Source organism: Catharus ustulatus, chromosome 3 (assembly GCF_009819885.2).
Source record: "Catharus ustulatus isolate bCatUst1 chromosome 3, bCatUst1.pri.v2, whole genome shotgun sequence".
Taxonomy (NCBI): domain Eukaryota; kingdom Metazoa; phylum Chordata; class Aves; order Passeriformes; family Turdidae; genus Catharus; species Catharus ustulatus.
In genome coordinates this window covers 116,037,282-116,051,492 of record NC_046223.1, presented here as the reverse complement: position 1 = coordinate 116,051,492, position 14,211 = coordinate 116,037,282, and the positions used below count along the sequence as shown (strand labels likewise).

The 14,211-nt window shown below is 43.0% G+C and overlaps 1 protein-coding gene across 1 annotated transcript in view; it reads left to right on the top strand.

Moving 5' to 3' along the window:
- The window catches only part of LOC116993648 (fibrocystin-like), a 187,729-nt gene that overhangs the window by 21,244 nt on the left and 152,274 nt on the right, over nucleotides 1-14,211 (top strand). Inside the window, exon 4 of the mRNA XM_042779097.1 lies at nucleotides 5,003-5,153. Within this exon, the coding sequence (XP_042635031.1) occupies nucleotides 5,003-5,153 (151 nt within the window). The remainder of the gene's footprint in view (nucleotides 1-5,002; nucleotides 5,154-14,211) is intronic.

Here is a 14,211-nt window from a genome sequence, read left to right as displayed (position 1 = left end):
TCTGAACCTGGAAGTGCGCCTTATGGTCGTGAAATTACTGTATTTTCTGATGAGAGGATGAAAGCTCTTATCTTTGTGCCTCTGTCTGTTGTTGCATTCCTTTTTTGGGACTGCACTCTAAACAAACCCCACTTAACTAAAGAAATTGTAAAGTTATCCCAAAGTGTGATCAAATGATCTGTTCTGTGTCTAAAGAGGAGTTTCTCAAAGCTCTAAAGTCCAAACCTTGCATTTCGGTATCCTTCCCATTTGTGAATTGTTTACCAGCCTGGGTGGGAATGCAAGTTTTTCACTGTTATTTATTCAGTTGTTGCAGTCACTGCTGCTGTTTCTGAGCCCTGGTAGTCACAGGCACAAGCTGACAAACTGATCCTGAGAGATTGTGTCCCCAAAGGCTGACAGAAAGGCAACCCCAGCCTGGCTGACAACAGCAGCAGCTAAAAAACATAAAATGGAAACAAATCTGCCTGGAAAATGAAAAAAAGAAGGTGCAGCAGGCAGGAAAGGGGATAAGGTGCTGAATTGCAAAGAGATGGTGTGTCTTTTATTGTATGCTACAAAAATGTTATTTTTCTTTTTGTGCTGGTAAAACCACTACATGAAATTGGTGTTTCTGCCTGGTTGAATCAAAACCACAACTCTTTTACATAATTTTTTTTTTTTGAAGATGTGATTGGGAAGGAGTTGATACCCCCCCAAAAATTAACCTGTGTTGTAACAAGCTATGGGCCTCGTACACGAGGTTTGGGCTTGATATGAGTTGTGCATAGAAAGAATCTCAGAATATTCTGAGTTGGAAGGGACCTGCAGGGATAATTGAGTACAACTCCTGGCTCTCACAGAACACCCCAAAAATCCCATCATGTGCCTGAGAGCTTTGTCCAAATGCTTCTGAGCTCCATCCACCTTGGGGCTCTGATTGGAGAGTCTGTTCCAGTGCCCAAATTCCCTCTGGGTAAAAACCTTGCCCTAGAAAATAAAATTTGCTGTGGGCATGACACATTCCAAATGGATGTCAGAGCTGGAAAGCCCTTGCAGGACTCTGCTCACTGAATTTTCAGGGCAGATCCCTTCCCAGCTCCTTCTGCTCTTTGGTGCCCCAGGAAGAACAACTGGGTTTTCTTAGGGATTCCCAGTGCTGGTGATTTCCCACCCACAGGAGGTTTCTGCCCATGATGTGCAGGTTTGGCTCCCTGCTGGGTTAATGCCATCTACTGTGAAATATGAAATGTGAAATATTGCCAGAGTGGGTTTTCTGTGGGTGTGTGATGTGAGGGCACACCCTGCAACACTTTGGGGGATGATTTTACATGTTCAGTTCAGGTTATAATTGTTTATTTAACTCATTATATTGTATAAAATACACAACCAGAAGAGACTCCTGCCTGGATTTATCTTCTGATTATCACAAACCTTTCAGGATTGCAGCATCTCTGTTGTCTTCCTTCTCCTGTTGAAATTGGCCACGTTCACTTGTGAGCTCTGACAGTGGCACAGATGGCTGCAGAGATGTTATGAGATGTCTCACCAGCTCTGTTTCCTCCAAATCATCTTCCCAGCTCTGGTACACACTGCAGCCACTTCACAGCTCAGGCTTTGTTTCATGCCAGCTCCTCTTTGGCCCATCCTGACTTCCCAGCTCCCTGCAATTTTTTCCTGAAGCTGGAAAAAGCACAGGAGGGAAATGGCCAGCACCAGTGGTGGACACAGAGCTTTCCTTGGCTCTGCAGGTCCCTCCTGGTTCATTCCACAAGCACACGTGGGGTGGGCACAGCCACAGCCCTGGCTTACTGAGAAATATTTCAGTTAAACACCAGAGGTCAAATACAGGGTGCCAGGCAGGGGAAAATAATAGAAAAAAAAAAAAAGTTTTTATGGGCTGAAAAAATATAGTGAGAGGGATGTTGTGACTCTGTGACCTGTCCTGCTTAATGAGAGATGAGCAATTAGTTTGTGTATTAGCTCATGTTATTTTACCATGGGCTGCTTAAACAGAACTGGATATAAAGACCACCACCCTGCAGCAAAGGAACTTAAAAATTCTGTTGCAGAGGATGATCATACAGGATTCACAAAGTTGAGGGAAACTCTCTTGGTGGTTCAGGGCAGGTGTCCATTCACTAAACTTGCATTAGAGCACACCCTCTTCTCTCAAAGATCTTAAGGAGGTGCTCTTTCATCTTAGGGAAGGGTGCAGGACTGCAGGAGGAGAGTCACCAAACAAAATTGTTTGATGTCTTTCCTCAATCCCTACAGAGCTGCCCTGTACATTCCTCTGTGCTGTGGTAATTTAAAGTATATTCCTTGAGCAAGCCCCCTTCTCTCCTCCTAAAACAGATTAATTGGATTTATTCTCTCTGTGGTAATGTTTTTGTATTATTAGCTGATGTTCATCTGTTTAATTTTATTTATAAAGAAGAAAAAATGGAAATCAGAAATCACTTGAAAGACACACGGGTGGTGCTCATGACAGTGGACTAAGCCAGGCATTTTCTCGCTGGAAACTTTTGGATATGGACTGGGTGGAAAAATAGAGGATTTTATGACCTTGATTAAACTAATTTTCTCCCTCTATGAGGGTGGTGAGGCCCTGGCACAAGGTGCCCAGAGGAGCTGTGGTTGCTCCATCCCTGGAAGTGTCCAAGGCCAGGTTGGACAGGGCTTGGAGCAAACTGGGATAGTAGAAGGTGTCCCTGCCATGGCAGGGGGTGGAACAAGCTGATCTTTAAAGTCTCAACCCAACCCAATCTGTGATTCCACTGTCATGTACAAACACTGAGATTTTTGTACCAAATGGTGTTGGTAGAACTGAACAGATACTGAGTCCTCCAAGAGGTGACAGCAGAAACCAGTGAAGCTCAAACACCGATTTTAGGTAGAGACAAGCTTAAGTGAGGCTTAACTTTTCTAGTTAGAAATCCCTAACTGCCATCTTAAAAGAAAAAAAATAAATGTCAAGTTCAGAAGAGGAATTTATTCTTCTTAATTCTTGCAGGGCTTCTATGAACAGCTCACTGAGTGCTAGCAGGAAGGTCTGGTACACCCCTTACATTAGAGCTGGAAGGTTCTGAATGATTTCAGAGGGTCAGAGTGATGTCAGAGTGACTTAAAGACATTCAGCAAAACCTCTCCACCAAATGTTCCTGTGGATCCCATCATTTCACAGCTGCCTCCTCCACTGCTGTGCTGGTGGCATTGGCAGCATTTGTGCCAGACTGGAATTTATGGAATTTGCAATTTTATGCCACAGTTGGCTTGATAAGCAGTGTACACTATTGCTATGAATTGTCTCCTTCTCTGAGATAAAACCAAGTTTAATTAACTGTTTTTCAGTGGATCTGTTGTATATTTTATACAATCTGCTTCACAGCATTTTCAATGAAGAGTAATTCCCAGCCTCTCTGGAAAGATAATGGGTAAAGGCCTTTATCCTTTCAGCTGGGAATTTGTCCTAAACCTCTGAACTATATAAATATATGTTTACAACCAATGAAAATCAAACTTGTCCTACTACACTTAGCAACTATGCAGTAATTTTACTTCAGTTATGATGAAGTGATTCACTCCCTCTGACACCAGAGTTTTAGCTCCCAAGAATTTTTCACTGCCTGTGTGTTAATGCAGTCCCAGGCTTCATTCTGAACTGAACCAAGTTAATTCTCTTTGTAGAGAAACCACAGAATGGATTGTAGAAAATCCCAGCATCCAGCCAGGGTGGATATCAGCCAGTTGTATCATTTAGCCTGGGAGCCATCACTCATTCCCTGGTGTAAATAATTAGAATTGTAGAATGACAGAGTGTTTTGGGTTGGAAATGCCTTAAAGCTCATCTGAAGGTCCATGGGCAGGGACCAGGTTGCTCAGGTTGGGAGATATTCTAGAAAACATCAGGCATGTAAAGCTAAACCTGAAAACAGAAAGAGAATAATGATCATAACACCCCCATTATTGATTCACCTCAACTGCAGCTCCCGAGCAAAAGCTTTAATGCACTCAATGTGCTCCATTTGGAAATGGAGTAGCTGTTTTGCTTTTGTTGAGGTTATTCTTTCCACTGCTGTTTTGGATTAGCCCAGTGAGGACCACAAATATTTCCATGCCTGGTTTCCCTCCCCCACCACCTCAGATGAGCTGAGGATGTTCTTGCTGGCTCACATATCAGATCAAATAATATGTTTTGGATGCACACGTGTCCAGGCAAAAATATTCACATTTTCTTCAAGAAATTCACCATCAGAGCCCTCAATAACCTGGTCTGGTGGGAGTGTCACTGCCCATGGCAGGGGGACTGGAAGGAAATGACCTCTGAGTCTTTCCAACCCAAACAATTCTGGGATTCTATAAAACCCTCACTGCAAAGTGCATGCTTGAAGTTTAGAGGTGAGGAGGAGCCTTTAAACTCAGGAGTTATTTTACCATTGCACATCATGAGTCAGTCTATTAGCAGTTTTCAAGTTATTCAGTGCTTTATTTGGAACTGCTGGGCTCACCCTCAAAGCAGAGGCAATAATAACACTGGATAAGCTGAGAAAGCTGAAAAGGTATTTGAGAGGAGGAATGTCTGTCTAAATGAGGATGAGCAGCAGGAAAAAAAACCCAAAAAAATCCATCTAAAGCAAAACACTGCCCATCCAGCAGGATGTTTTAATTCTAAGCTCTCCAGGCTATTTTTATGGCATTGCCAGGAAACAACAGTGCAGTTCTGCTTCTCGGGAGGCAGAGAGAGACACACACCAGGAAACCTGCAGCAAACCCTCATTCCCCAGAGCAGAACGAGACAAGGGGCAACCCCAGATGGTGTCAGGAATTCCTGAAGGCCAAGAACCTCCCCAGTGCCAATACCCATCTATTCCTTTGCTTTATGTAGGGTTCTTCTGGAATCACGATGCCACATGAAGTCATGATGCTGGGCACAGCTTTGGCATCTCCCCTTTTCTCTGAGCAAACTTATTGAAAGGGGGAAGGAGCAGATTTGAACTTGTCTGCATCTTTGTGTTCGCAGCTTGCCCTGCAGTGGTGTGGCCGCTGGGACCAGGACTCCAGCTGGCCTGCTGGCCACCAGCCGCGAGATGGCGACAATGTCACGATAGAAGGTGGCCGGACCCTGCTGCTGGGGACCACCACGAGCATCCTCAACCTGCTGCGACTCCGAGGTCTGCAGGGCAGGGGTTGGCTGATCTTCCTCCTCCAGGGATGGGGTTTTCCGTCTGTGCTTCCATTCCCCAGCTCCAGCAGCAGAGGGGATGCCTGGTGGTGCAGGCTGAGCCTGCTCTCAGGGCAGTGATGGGGAACAAGGCAAGAATTAAATGTTCTGTGTGCAGAATGAATTGTTTATGCTGTTTGAGGCATAATGGTAATATAAGCAAAAAGGCCTTTTCCCCCCTTTTTTTCTTTCCCCAATATACCAGAATTGCTGCTGTTCTGAGCAGTGTTTGATAAGGGCACTGCTGATAACAAAAATATAATTTGTTCTTTTGGTGTCTTTGAGACAGATGTGTCACAAACACCTTTACAAAATTACTGACTTTATAGAATTGCAGGTCACAACCCTCAAATGCAAGAAATAACCCCAAATCCCAGAGCAAAGCTGATGGGCAGTAATTAAATAACTGAGCACAGTTATGATGGGAAACCCTGGATTTGTTGGGTTTACATACCTGTACACAGACCCAGAATAAATGTGAGACAAGCAGATCCCTGTGGGTGTCAAATAAGAATTTAAAGGACCTGTAATTCCATGCCAGAAATATTCTCTCATGGAAGTTAGATCCTGGTTGTGGAAACTGCTGTACACATGCCTGGCATTTAGGGAATGAGTTGTGCTGGTGAAATTGCTTGCTCAAAGTTAAACTTCTGCTAAAATAGAGCAGGAATTTTTATGTTTAAAGACCAGGATCATTACTGGTAAAATTGCTTTGATACTAAAATGATATTAAAAGTTTTTCTTTGAGATGATGGTGAAATTCATGCATTTGACAATTATATTTTATTTTAAATTTGAACAATTCGATAAAGAAAAAGGTTTGCAAGTTTATCCCTATCATGAGAACATTTCCAAAACTGATTCAAATTTCTCAGTCTAGGCTCAGAGGTTTTCAAGAATTGCTACATCAGACATCATTCCCATTTAAAAACAAAATTAAAAATCAACTGGGATTTTGTGATTAAAAAAAGCGAAACACTTTGGTACAATTCTTTTCCCCACTGAAAATTTCTGAATCTGTGATTCAAGATTCTTCTAAACCTCATTGTGATTATGCCACACTTTAGAGGAGACAGGTCAGAACACCAGATTTCTTTTGGCTGCAAATCTGGATGAAGATTTTGGGGCTCAGGCACTGACTTTGTGAAGAATTGGGGCAAAATACTGGAGCAGAATCCCTCTGAATTTTGGACCTTTCAAAGGCTCATTTGATCTATGAGTCAGTCCTTCTGAAGCTAGCAGAGCTCTGATTGAATTTAATGAAGTCTGGAGTAGAATCTTTATGACTTTGTCTCATCTGACATTCAAATCCCTCTTTGTCGTGTTGCCCAAGAAGCCTGGTTTATAATGTCAATTCAGTTAGAAAAGCAGCATTAGAATATTCTAGATGTAATTATATTCTCCAGAGTTATGTACCAAACAGAGGAACCAAACATTTTGGAAACAATAACCTGCATGGGAATTGTTTATCTGAGTTTTGTGAAGTTTCCTGTTGCATCCACTCCCACCTGCATGGGTCCTCTGGTGTGTAGCCTGGGTTAGATTTGGAATCAAGACATGCTGAGGTCTACTCTGAAATGAGGCTGAGATTTATCTTTCCTCACCTCCCTTTTTTTTTAAGCTGTCCAGCTCAGGGGAGTTGTTTAGGCTCCTGTATTGATAGAAACACACATCACCAAAGACCTGTTCATCTTAGGAATTACAGACACCCATCTCAGTCTGAATCACAGCTGATCCCTCAGAGCAGCAACTCCCAACTCTGAGCACATCAAATAATCAACCACTTTCCCCAGGTCAAGATGGGCCTGGCAGTAAACCCTTAACCCCTAAGGTAGGTGTAAATATGTGCTTTGATTGAAACATCCCATTGCTATTCTACCTGGAGAGATTTTCTTAGCTGGAGCTGGAGAATGGGATTAAATTGTAGCTCTGCTCCCTTTGGCTTTCATGACTCAGCATCAGGCTGGCTGTGCACTCTTGAGCTGAAAATACAAGGGTTTGTGGATGGAAAAATGCTGTAATGCTGTGGAATCCACTGCTGCTACACTGCTCATTTTCTGGTGCTCTACCCAACAAACCCAGCACATGTTTACAGCCCCATTTCTTGAAATTCCCCTTTTTTTAAGGCACCATGGGGATTTTGAAAACTGCCCCTCTGTTGTCTCCTTTTGATTATTTCAACATTGCAGCAATTATTTAAACGGTGTTAGAACAAGGACATCAACTTCACCTGCAGCTTTAAACTGACCCTTCTTTGGCTGTATTAACATATAGCCCCAAACATATAGGGGTTCTGGGAATGCCCAGGGAATGTCTGGGCAGAAGATTTGGATGTCAAAACAATAGAAAAATGGGATTAGAAAAATCAGTGCCACAAGGGCTCAGCAGTTTCTCCCTCCTCCTCAACAAGCAGAGCATGAACATGTGAATATTGAGAGTGGAAAGTTTAATAGTCAGGCTGTGAAATGGCTCAGACAAGACTGATTGGGGAAGAGATACAAGATAGACAGACTGCAGATAATTCTGTATGTTCAACAGATTGCAGTTATTGTTGTAATCCCGGCATCACAAGTATGGAAATATTTATGATAACCCAGGACAGATGGAAATTTCCTTTGCACAGGAGTTACACTGGAGGAACTTGGTGTTTGAGGGGTTGATACCTCAGACATGTGTTGTTGCCTTTGAAATTATGGTGGTCTAGGGAGGTCTGGAGAACAAAAAAACAACAACAAAAAAAAAGCTGTCTAGTCTTTCAGGAGTTCCTTGGAGATGAATTTCGAGGTAGCCACTCTTGCAGGTATAAGGGAGAAGATTGCTTTGATCTTTGTGCTGGAAAAGACTCATTTTCACTTAAAGAGTTATTTAGATTGGAAAAGACTTCCAAGATCCTGGAGTCTGAGATTTGACCAAACACCACCATGTCAATTAGATCAGAGCACTGAGTGCCACGTGCAGTTTTTCTTTGATTCTGTGAATATTTTGAATTTCTTGTAATCCACTCTTTGATCAGACTTTGGCCAGAATGGTTCCTGTGAGTAAATCCAGGAGTAGGGAAAACACAGATATTGATTTTACTTGTCTTTGCCTCCTCTTTGATGCTATCAGCAACAAGCATCAAATATTCACTGATACACTGACTTCAATAGATGTCAAATAAACTGTGCTTCAGTCACTGCTGATAAAGATTGGGTTTTAATTCACTGAAAGAAGGAAAAAAGTGTTTCCTTCTGTTTTCTTCTCTGTGGCATCAACCAGTCCTTAAACTCATTTTAAAATCCCTTGTCAGTAGGCACAGTTGGAACCTGTTCCTGTCATGGTGTTTTCTGTGCCATTTTGATCAATCCATGTGGGATATGGATTGTGATACCTTTTTTTTTTTTTTTTTTTTTTTTTGCAGGCAGTTTCCAGTTCATATTTTCTTTTTTTAATCAGGCAGAGACATTACAATTAAAATACCGTAAAAGCGATTCTGGCAGTATTGCAATAAGCATGTTTTTTAATTAAAGAAAGAACATGGGATGTACAAATAGTACCAGCTAATGGGAAATTTCATCCAATGTATTTTTTAATTGAGATTTAAAAGGAAGAAAAGTCTGCTCTATTTCTCTGTCACTGTGTGATATCTTCCTACATTGTTACGGTGAGCCTTCAATAATTAGTCTCAGAGCTTTAGAATCCTCTCTGTTTTCATGAAAAACTGTGAAAGACATCCACTCTTTATTTTTCAGTGTATTTTTCTGCAGGGATTTAGTGTTATCCAGTGGAGTGCTACTCACAGATGTGGACATTGCTGGAGGAAGGGTTTTCAGGCCCTGAATCTGGAGCAGTTTAAGGTGTGGGTCTTTTCAGATCCTGCCCCAGCTGCAAACATTGATTCAAGTTTGGGTGTGGACTGCAGGTTTCCTTTGCCACCATGTTTCATGTGGCTGTATGTTGGATTCCCAGGACTCTCACTTGCCAATTACAGTAATTTCACGGTTATAAGCCGCACCATTTTGACTAAAATTTTGGTCCAAACCCGAAGTGTGGCTTATAATCAGGTGTGGCTTATATATGGACAAAGAAGGAAAAGTTGCTATTTTAGTTTGGAGGACAGGTGTCTGCTGAGAAAGGCAGGAGCTTCTCTTTGAAATGGAGAATGGAAACCCCCTCCCTCCAAATTATTAGAATTTTGAAATCAAGGGGCTCTCAGGCAAAGATATGGGAATTAGGAATAACAGTTCTTTACTAGGGAAATTAAAATAGAAATACAGCACTACAAAGAAACAAACCCCAAACCCTGACACAGTCAGAGTACAACCTGACACCCTGTCAGGCAGGGTGTTGGCAGCAGTCCCATTCCATGGTGGCTGCATCCTCCTGCAGTGACAGATGTGGCTCAGCTGGAGCAGTGCTCCTGTACAAGGTGCAGTTTCCCTCCGCAGCTCCAGTGGGGATGTGGAGAAATCCGGTTTTCCTCTGGAGTCCAGTGGAGAAAGGGGCTCCCTTAGTGTCCCAAACCCTCTGTTTTTATCTTGGTAAGAAATGTTGGGCTCTTCCCCCTGGCTGGAGCAACTCCCAATGGGATGCAGTAATTTTATCAGTGCCACAGTGGGACTCAATGGCCATGAGCAGACAATGACTGGCTGGAGGAAGGATGGGTTGTGAAAAGATAAAGAACAATGCCCTGCCTGGTTTCAATGGATGGCCCATTAGCAGAATATCTCCCATGGAGATCAGGATCACTGCCCCACCCTCAACAGATGGTGATAGAACAGATACCTTTGATCACACTCTGTGTTGTAACGTGCAGCTTATAATCAGGTGCAGCTTATAATTGTCGAATTACTGTAAATTGATTTGCTGCAACTTCAGCAGCTCTTGAGACACCTGTGCGACATTTCCCTGTGAGGAGATGTGTGGAAGCCAATCCTGGCCAAGGAACTGAACACAGCTTTGGCAGAGACCCCAGGCTGCACCATCTCTGTCCTCTAATCACTGCCATGGAAGGAGGGAAGCACAGAATGCTTTGGGTTGGAATGGACCCTAAATCTCATCTCATTCCTTCCCCTGCCATGGGCAGGGACATCTTCCACCATCCCAGGCTGCTCCAAGCCCCATCCAGCCTAGCCTTGGATGCTGCCAGGGATCCAGGGGCAGCCACAGCTTCTCTGGGTACCCTGTGCCTCTACCTTCATAAGGAATAACTTCCACCCAATATCCCATCTAAACCCACCCTCTTTCAGCTTAAGACCTTTTATTCTTGTCCTGTCCCTCCATGCCTTGTCCCCAGTCCCTCTCCAGCTCTCCTGGAGCCCCTTTAGGCTCTGGAAGGGGCTCTGAGCTCTCCCTGGAAGACACCCTGGACACCTCTTCCCCACCAAGTCAGCTCTCCTCTTCCAAATCCACGGGTGTTGCTAAGTATCTCACAGGCCCCTTAAGAGCTGAAGAAATAGAAATATTTCTTTGAAGGAGATACATCTCTGGCAGCATCTCCTGGGAAGCTGAATTGGAATTGCCTTTTGCTTGTCTCCTGAGTTCTTTGGGAAGAGCCTGCTCAGTTTCCAAGGGAGCACGTGCCATCTGAACAGATGGCTGTGAGCACAGCAAGCCAAAAAACAAAGGCTTGTCAGGCTGGGGAGATGAATTCTGTCTGAGAGTAGCGAAGCAGCTGCTGATTCCTCTCCCAGGGACAGATTAAGGCCTCCATCCAACAAAGTGCTGGAATACAAGCTTAACTTTTGAGCATCTTAGTGATGTCCTGGTGGAAATACATCGACATTTGAATTCAGAGCTAATCTGGGATCTGGACCTGTGTGCTATGAACATGGAGGAACATTTTGAGGGAGGTGCAGGATGAATTTTGGACTCTTGGTTTGAGCATCCTTTTGGATGGGGCCAATATAACAAAATTCCCCTTTGCACCTTGTTCAGCCATGGTCCAACTGCAAACAACTTTCATGGCTCATTGGGATGTCCTGTGAGCGTGTCAACAGGGTGTAGGTGACAGATCCACGAAATAATTAATTGTCTGTTCTAAAGATTATGAACTTTGTATTCTTCTTTCTGTAAACAGCAAGATTTTAGTTGATTTGTATTTTATTTTTTTCCTGCTTGGAGGCCCTACCAGGCACATCCTTGGAGCAGGAGAATGAGCAGTAAGGGGGCTGCCAGCACACTAAAACCTTGTGGTTATACAGGATCAAGCAAAGCTATTCCAGCTCTGCCAGAGGGATGCTGGCCAGGCACAAAACTTCTGAGCCTGTCTCTTGGGGAATTCTGTGCCTCTGTGGTGTGAAACACCACTGAGAGGAGCTGGTAAGGGCAAGCTGAGGGCTGTGGGGCTGAGCTGTTCCTGCTCATGGGGCAGCCAGAGCAGATCTCCCCTGCACTGTGCTGGGAAGAGGCAATCCAGCTGAGGGGATGAGATTTCAGCCTGCACATCCCCTTCCATGCAGAGGAAGTTTCCTGCTAGTTGAAGGTTATGACACAATAGGGATATCTAAGACTATTTTGTTTATGCTCTTCCACCACTTGATTATTTAAAAAAAAAGTCTTGAGACTATCCAGCACTCTTTTTGTAGTTTGCTGGCTTTAACACTGTATTCAGCTTTACATAAGGAATTAGAATTAAATCAAATTTGAAGTGGGACTGAATATCTGAAGTTGAACTAAATAGAAATATGTTATTTTTATCCCAACTCCCTAATGAAATGTTCATTAGGAAAAATATCTTATATTGTCAGTGAATGCAAAGTGTGGCCTCAAAAGGTGATAATAGAAAATGTCTCCATGCAAAATTATACTCTGGAATGGGTATTCTGCTTTCCTCCAATTTCAAGAAATCTCTAAAGCAGTCTACACCATGACCTAAATGAAAGATACTAACATTGTTTTTTATTTATTATGAGAATATCAGTTTTATAATTATTTTTTTAATTTAAAATGAGGATTTTGAGAAGGGCTATAAACTGCTATGTCTGCAAGTGTGAATCTTCTTGACAGAGGCAAGGAGAAACAACTCCCCACACCAGTCTATCTTCTACTTCACTTTTCTTTTTTTTTTTTTTAAGAGGTGCACAATGCAGACTCTTTTCATAGTTAATGTTTGGGATACCTGGGCATTGCATGAGTCAGTCCAGGACACCTGACAGAGGGAATTGTTAATACATTCCTTTTCCAAATCCTTTACTTTTGAGCATGTCCTCCACCATTTCCCAGGGACTTCAGGAGGCAAATCTCTTTTCACAAAACCAGTGGTGTTGTAATTATTCTTTCAACAGATTAAACCTCCCACCTCATTATTAGGTTTGTTTTCTTTAATATTTCTTTTTTTTTTAAAATTATTATTGTTTGGTCTGGCTGCTTCTTCCCTCCTGTGGGACATGTGGAATTGCCTTGTTGTTTTTATTCTCTTTTCCTCCTTTTTTCCCCCCCTTTGGTAAAGACAGATAAAGAAAGATTTCTTTTCTGTTCGTGCAGAGGTGGAGGCTAATTGCTGGGTTAATTGAGAAGAATGGTGCTTCTGATGTTCTCACAAAGTATCAAATAGCCTCAACATATTTCTCCCCTCTCTCCCTCACCCCACCTAAAGAGACCCATTGAATTTGCACATTACTGTACAGAAGTGATTATGGGCTTAATTGTGTTTATTTTGCTTGGTGGGGAGGCCATCATAACAGTGGTTGATTGATTTTCACAAAATCACCCTCAAGGTCATGTGTAGGACTTTGCTTTCCTGAGCAGCCATAACAAACAATTTGAGGGTCACAGCCAAAGGCTCTGCTGAGCAATATTCCTTCTTTCTGCTCTCAGAGAAAGGGTCAAGTGCAATAAAAGAAGGAAGTACAACTTTTATTTTCTTTTTTTAAAAAAGGAGAGGACAACCTTGTAAAGCAGCAGCTGTATATTTATTCTGACCCAACAAAAACCACAGAGGTGTAGAGGCACAATATGCAATTTTTGGACAGAAGAATTTGTAAGTTTGGCCAGAGTTTGTTTTACACATAGACTTGATAAATGGTTAAATGAGTCCTAATGCTTTCTTTTCTGTTCTGGGGTGCTGCTCTGCTTTTACCCTCAGCAGTTGAGGATACCTTTTACTTTGTCCTGGGATTTTTCCTGGGAGGTTTTCAGAAGGTTTGCAGAGATCCAGGGGACAGCAGCACTGTGGAGCGACCATGAGTGCAGCTGATCTTTTCCACGGTTAAATTTTGTGTCTGACTGCTGCTTCTAAGGGAAAGCTAAAGAGTCCTATACAGCAAATCCCACAATCCTAGAATGGTTTGGTTGGAAGGGACCTTAAAATCCATCCTGTTCCAACTCCCCTGCTGTGGACAGGACACCCTAAATTGATCCAAGCCCCATCCAAGCTGGCCTTGAACAGTTCCAGGGATTGAGGCAGCCACAGCTTCTCTGGGCAACCTGTTCTAATTCCTCACCACTCTCACAGGGAAGAATTCCTCCCTAAAATAAGGGCTTCTGCTGTTCAAGTTGCATCACAAGGGGTTTAAATTGGATATTAGGAAGAATTTCTTTCCTGAAAGGGAGGTCAGGCATTGTAACAAACTTCTCAACAAACTTGGCTCAGCATCCCTGGAAGTGTTCACAAAATGCATGGACCTGCTGCTTGGAGAGATGGTTCAGTGGTGGACCTGGCAGTGCTGAGTTAAAGGTTGGATTCTGTGATCTCAGAGGTCTTTTCAACTTCAGTGACTCTGATTTCTCTCTGGAAGGGTCAAACTTGCAGGCCAGATGTGCACACTCCTGCTGGAATTCCTGCTGCTCCTGGGATGTGGTGGGACTATTCCTTGTTCTTCCACCCAGAGCAGTCAGCAATTCCCAAGCTTCTCAGATACTCAGAAATCCACAGAAAGTACAGAAAATCTTGAATCAACAACTTGAAAATTCTGAATGGGCAATATGTGACTGAAACTTGGGAAATCTTGAGACAGAATTGTGATTTTGCAATCAAAGGATAGGACAACTCTCTACCAGCCCTCCTGGTTCAGTGGTACAGCATGGCA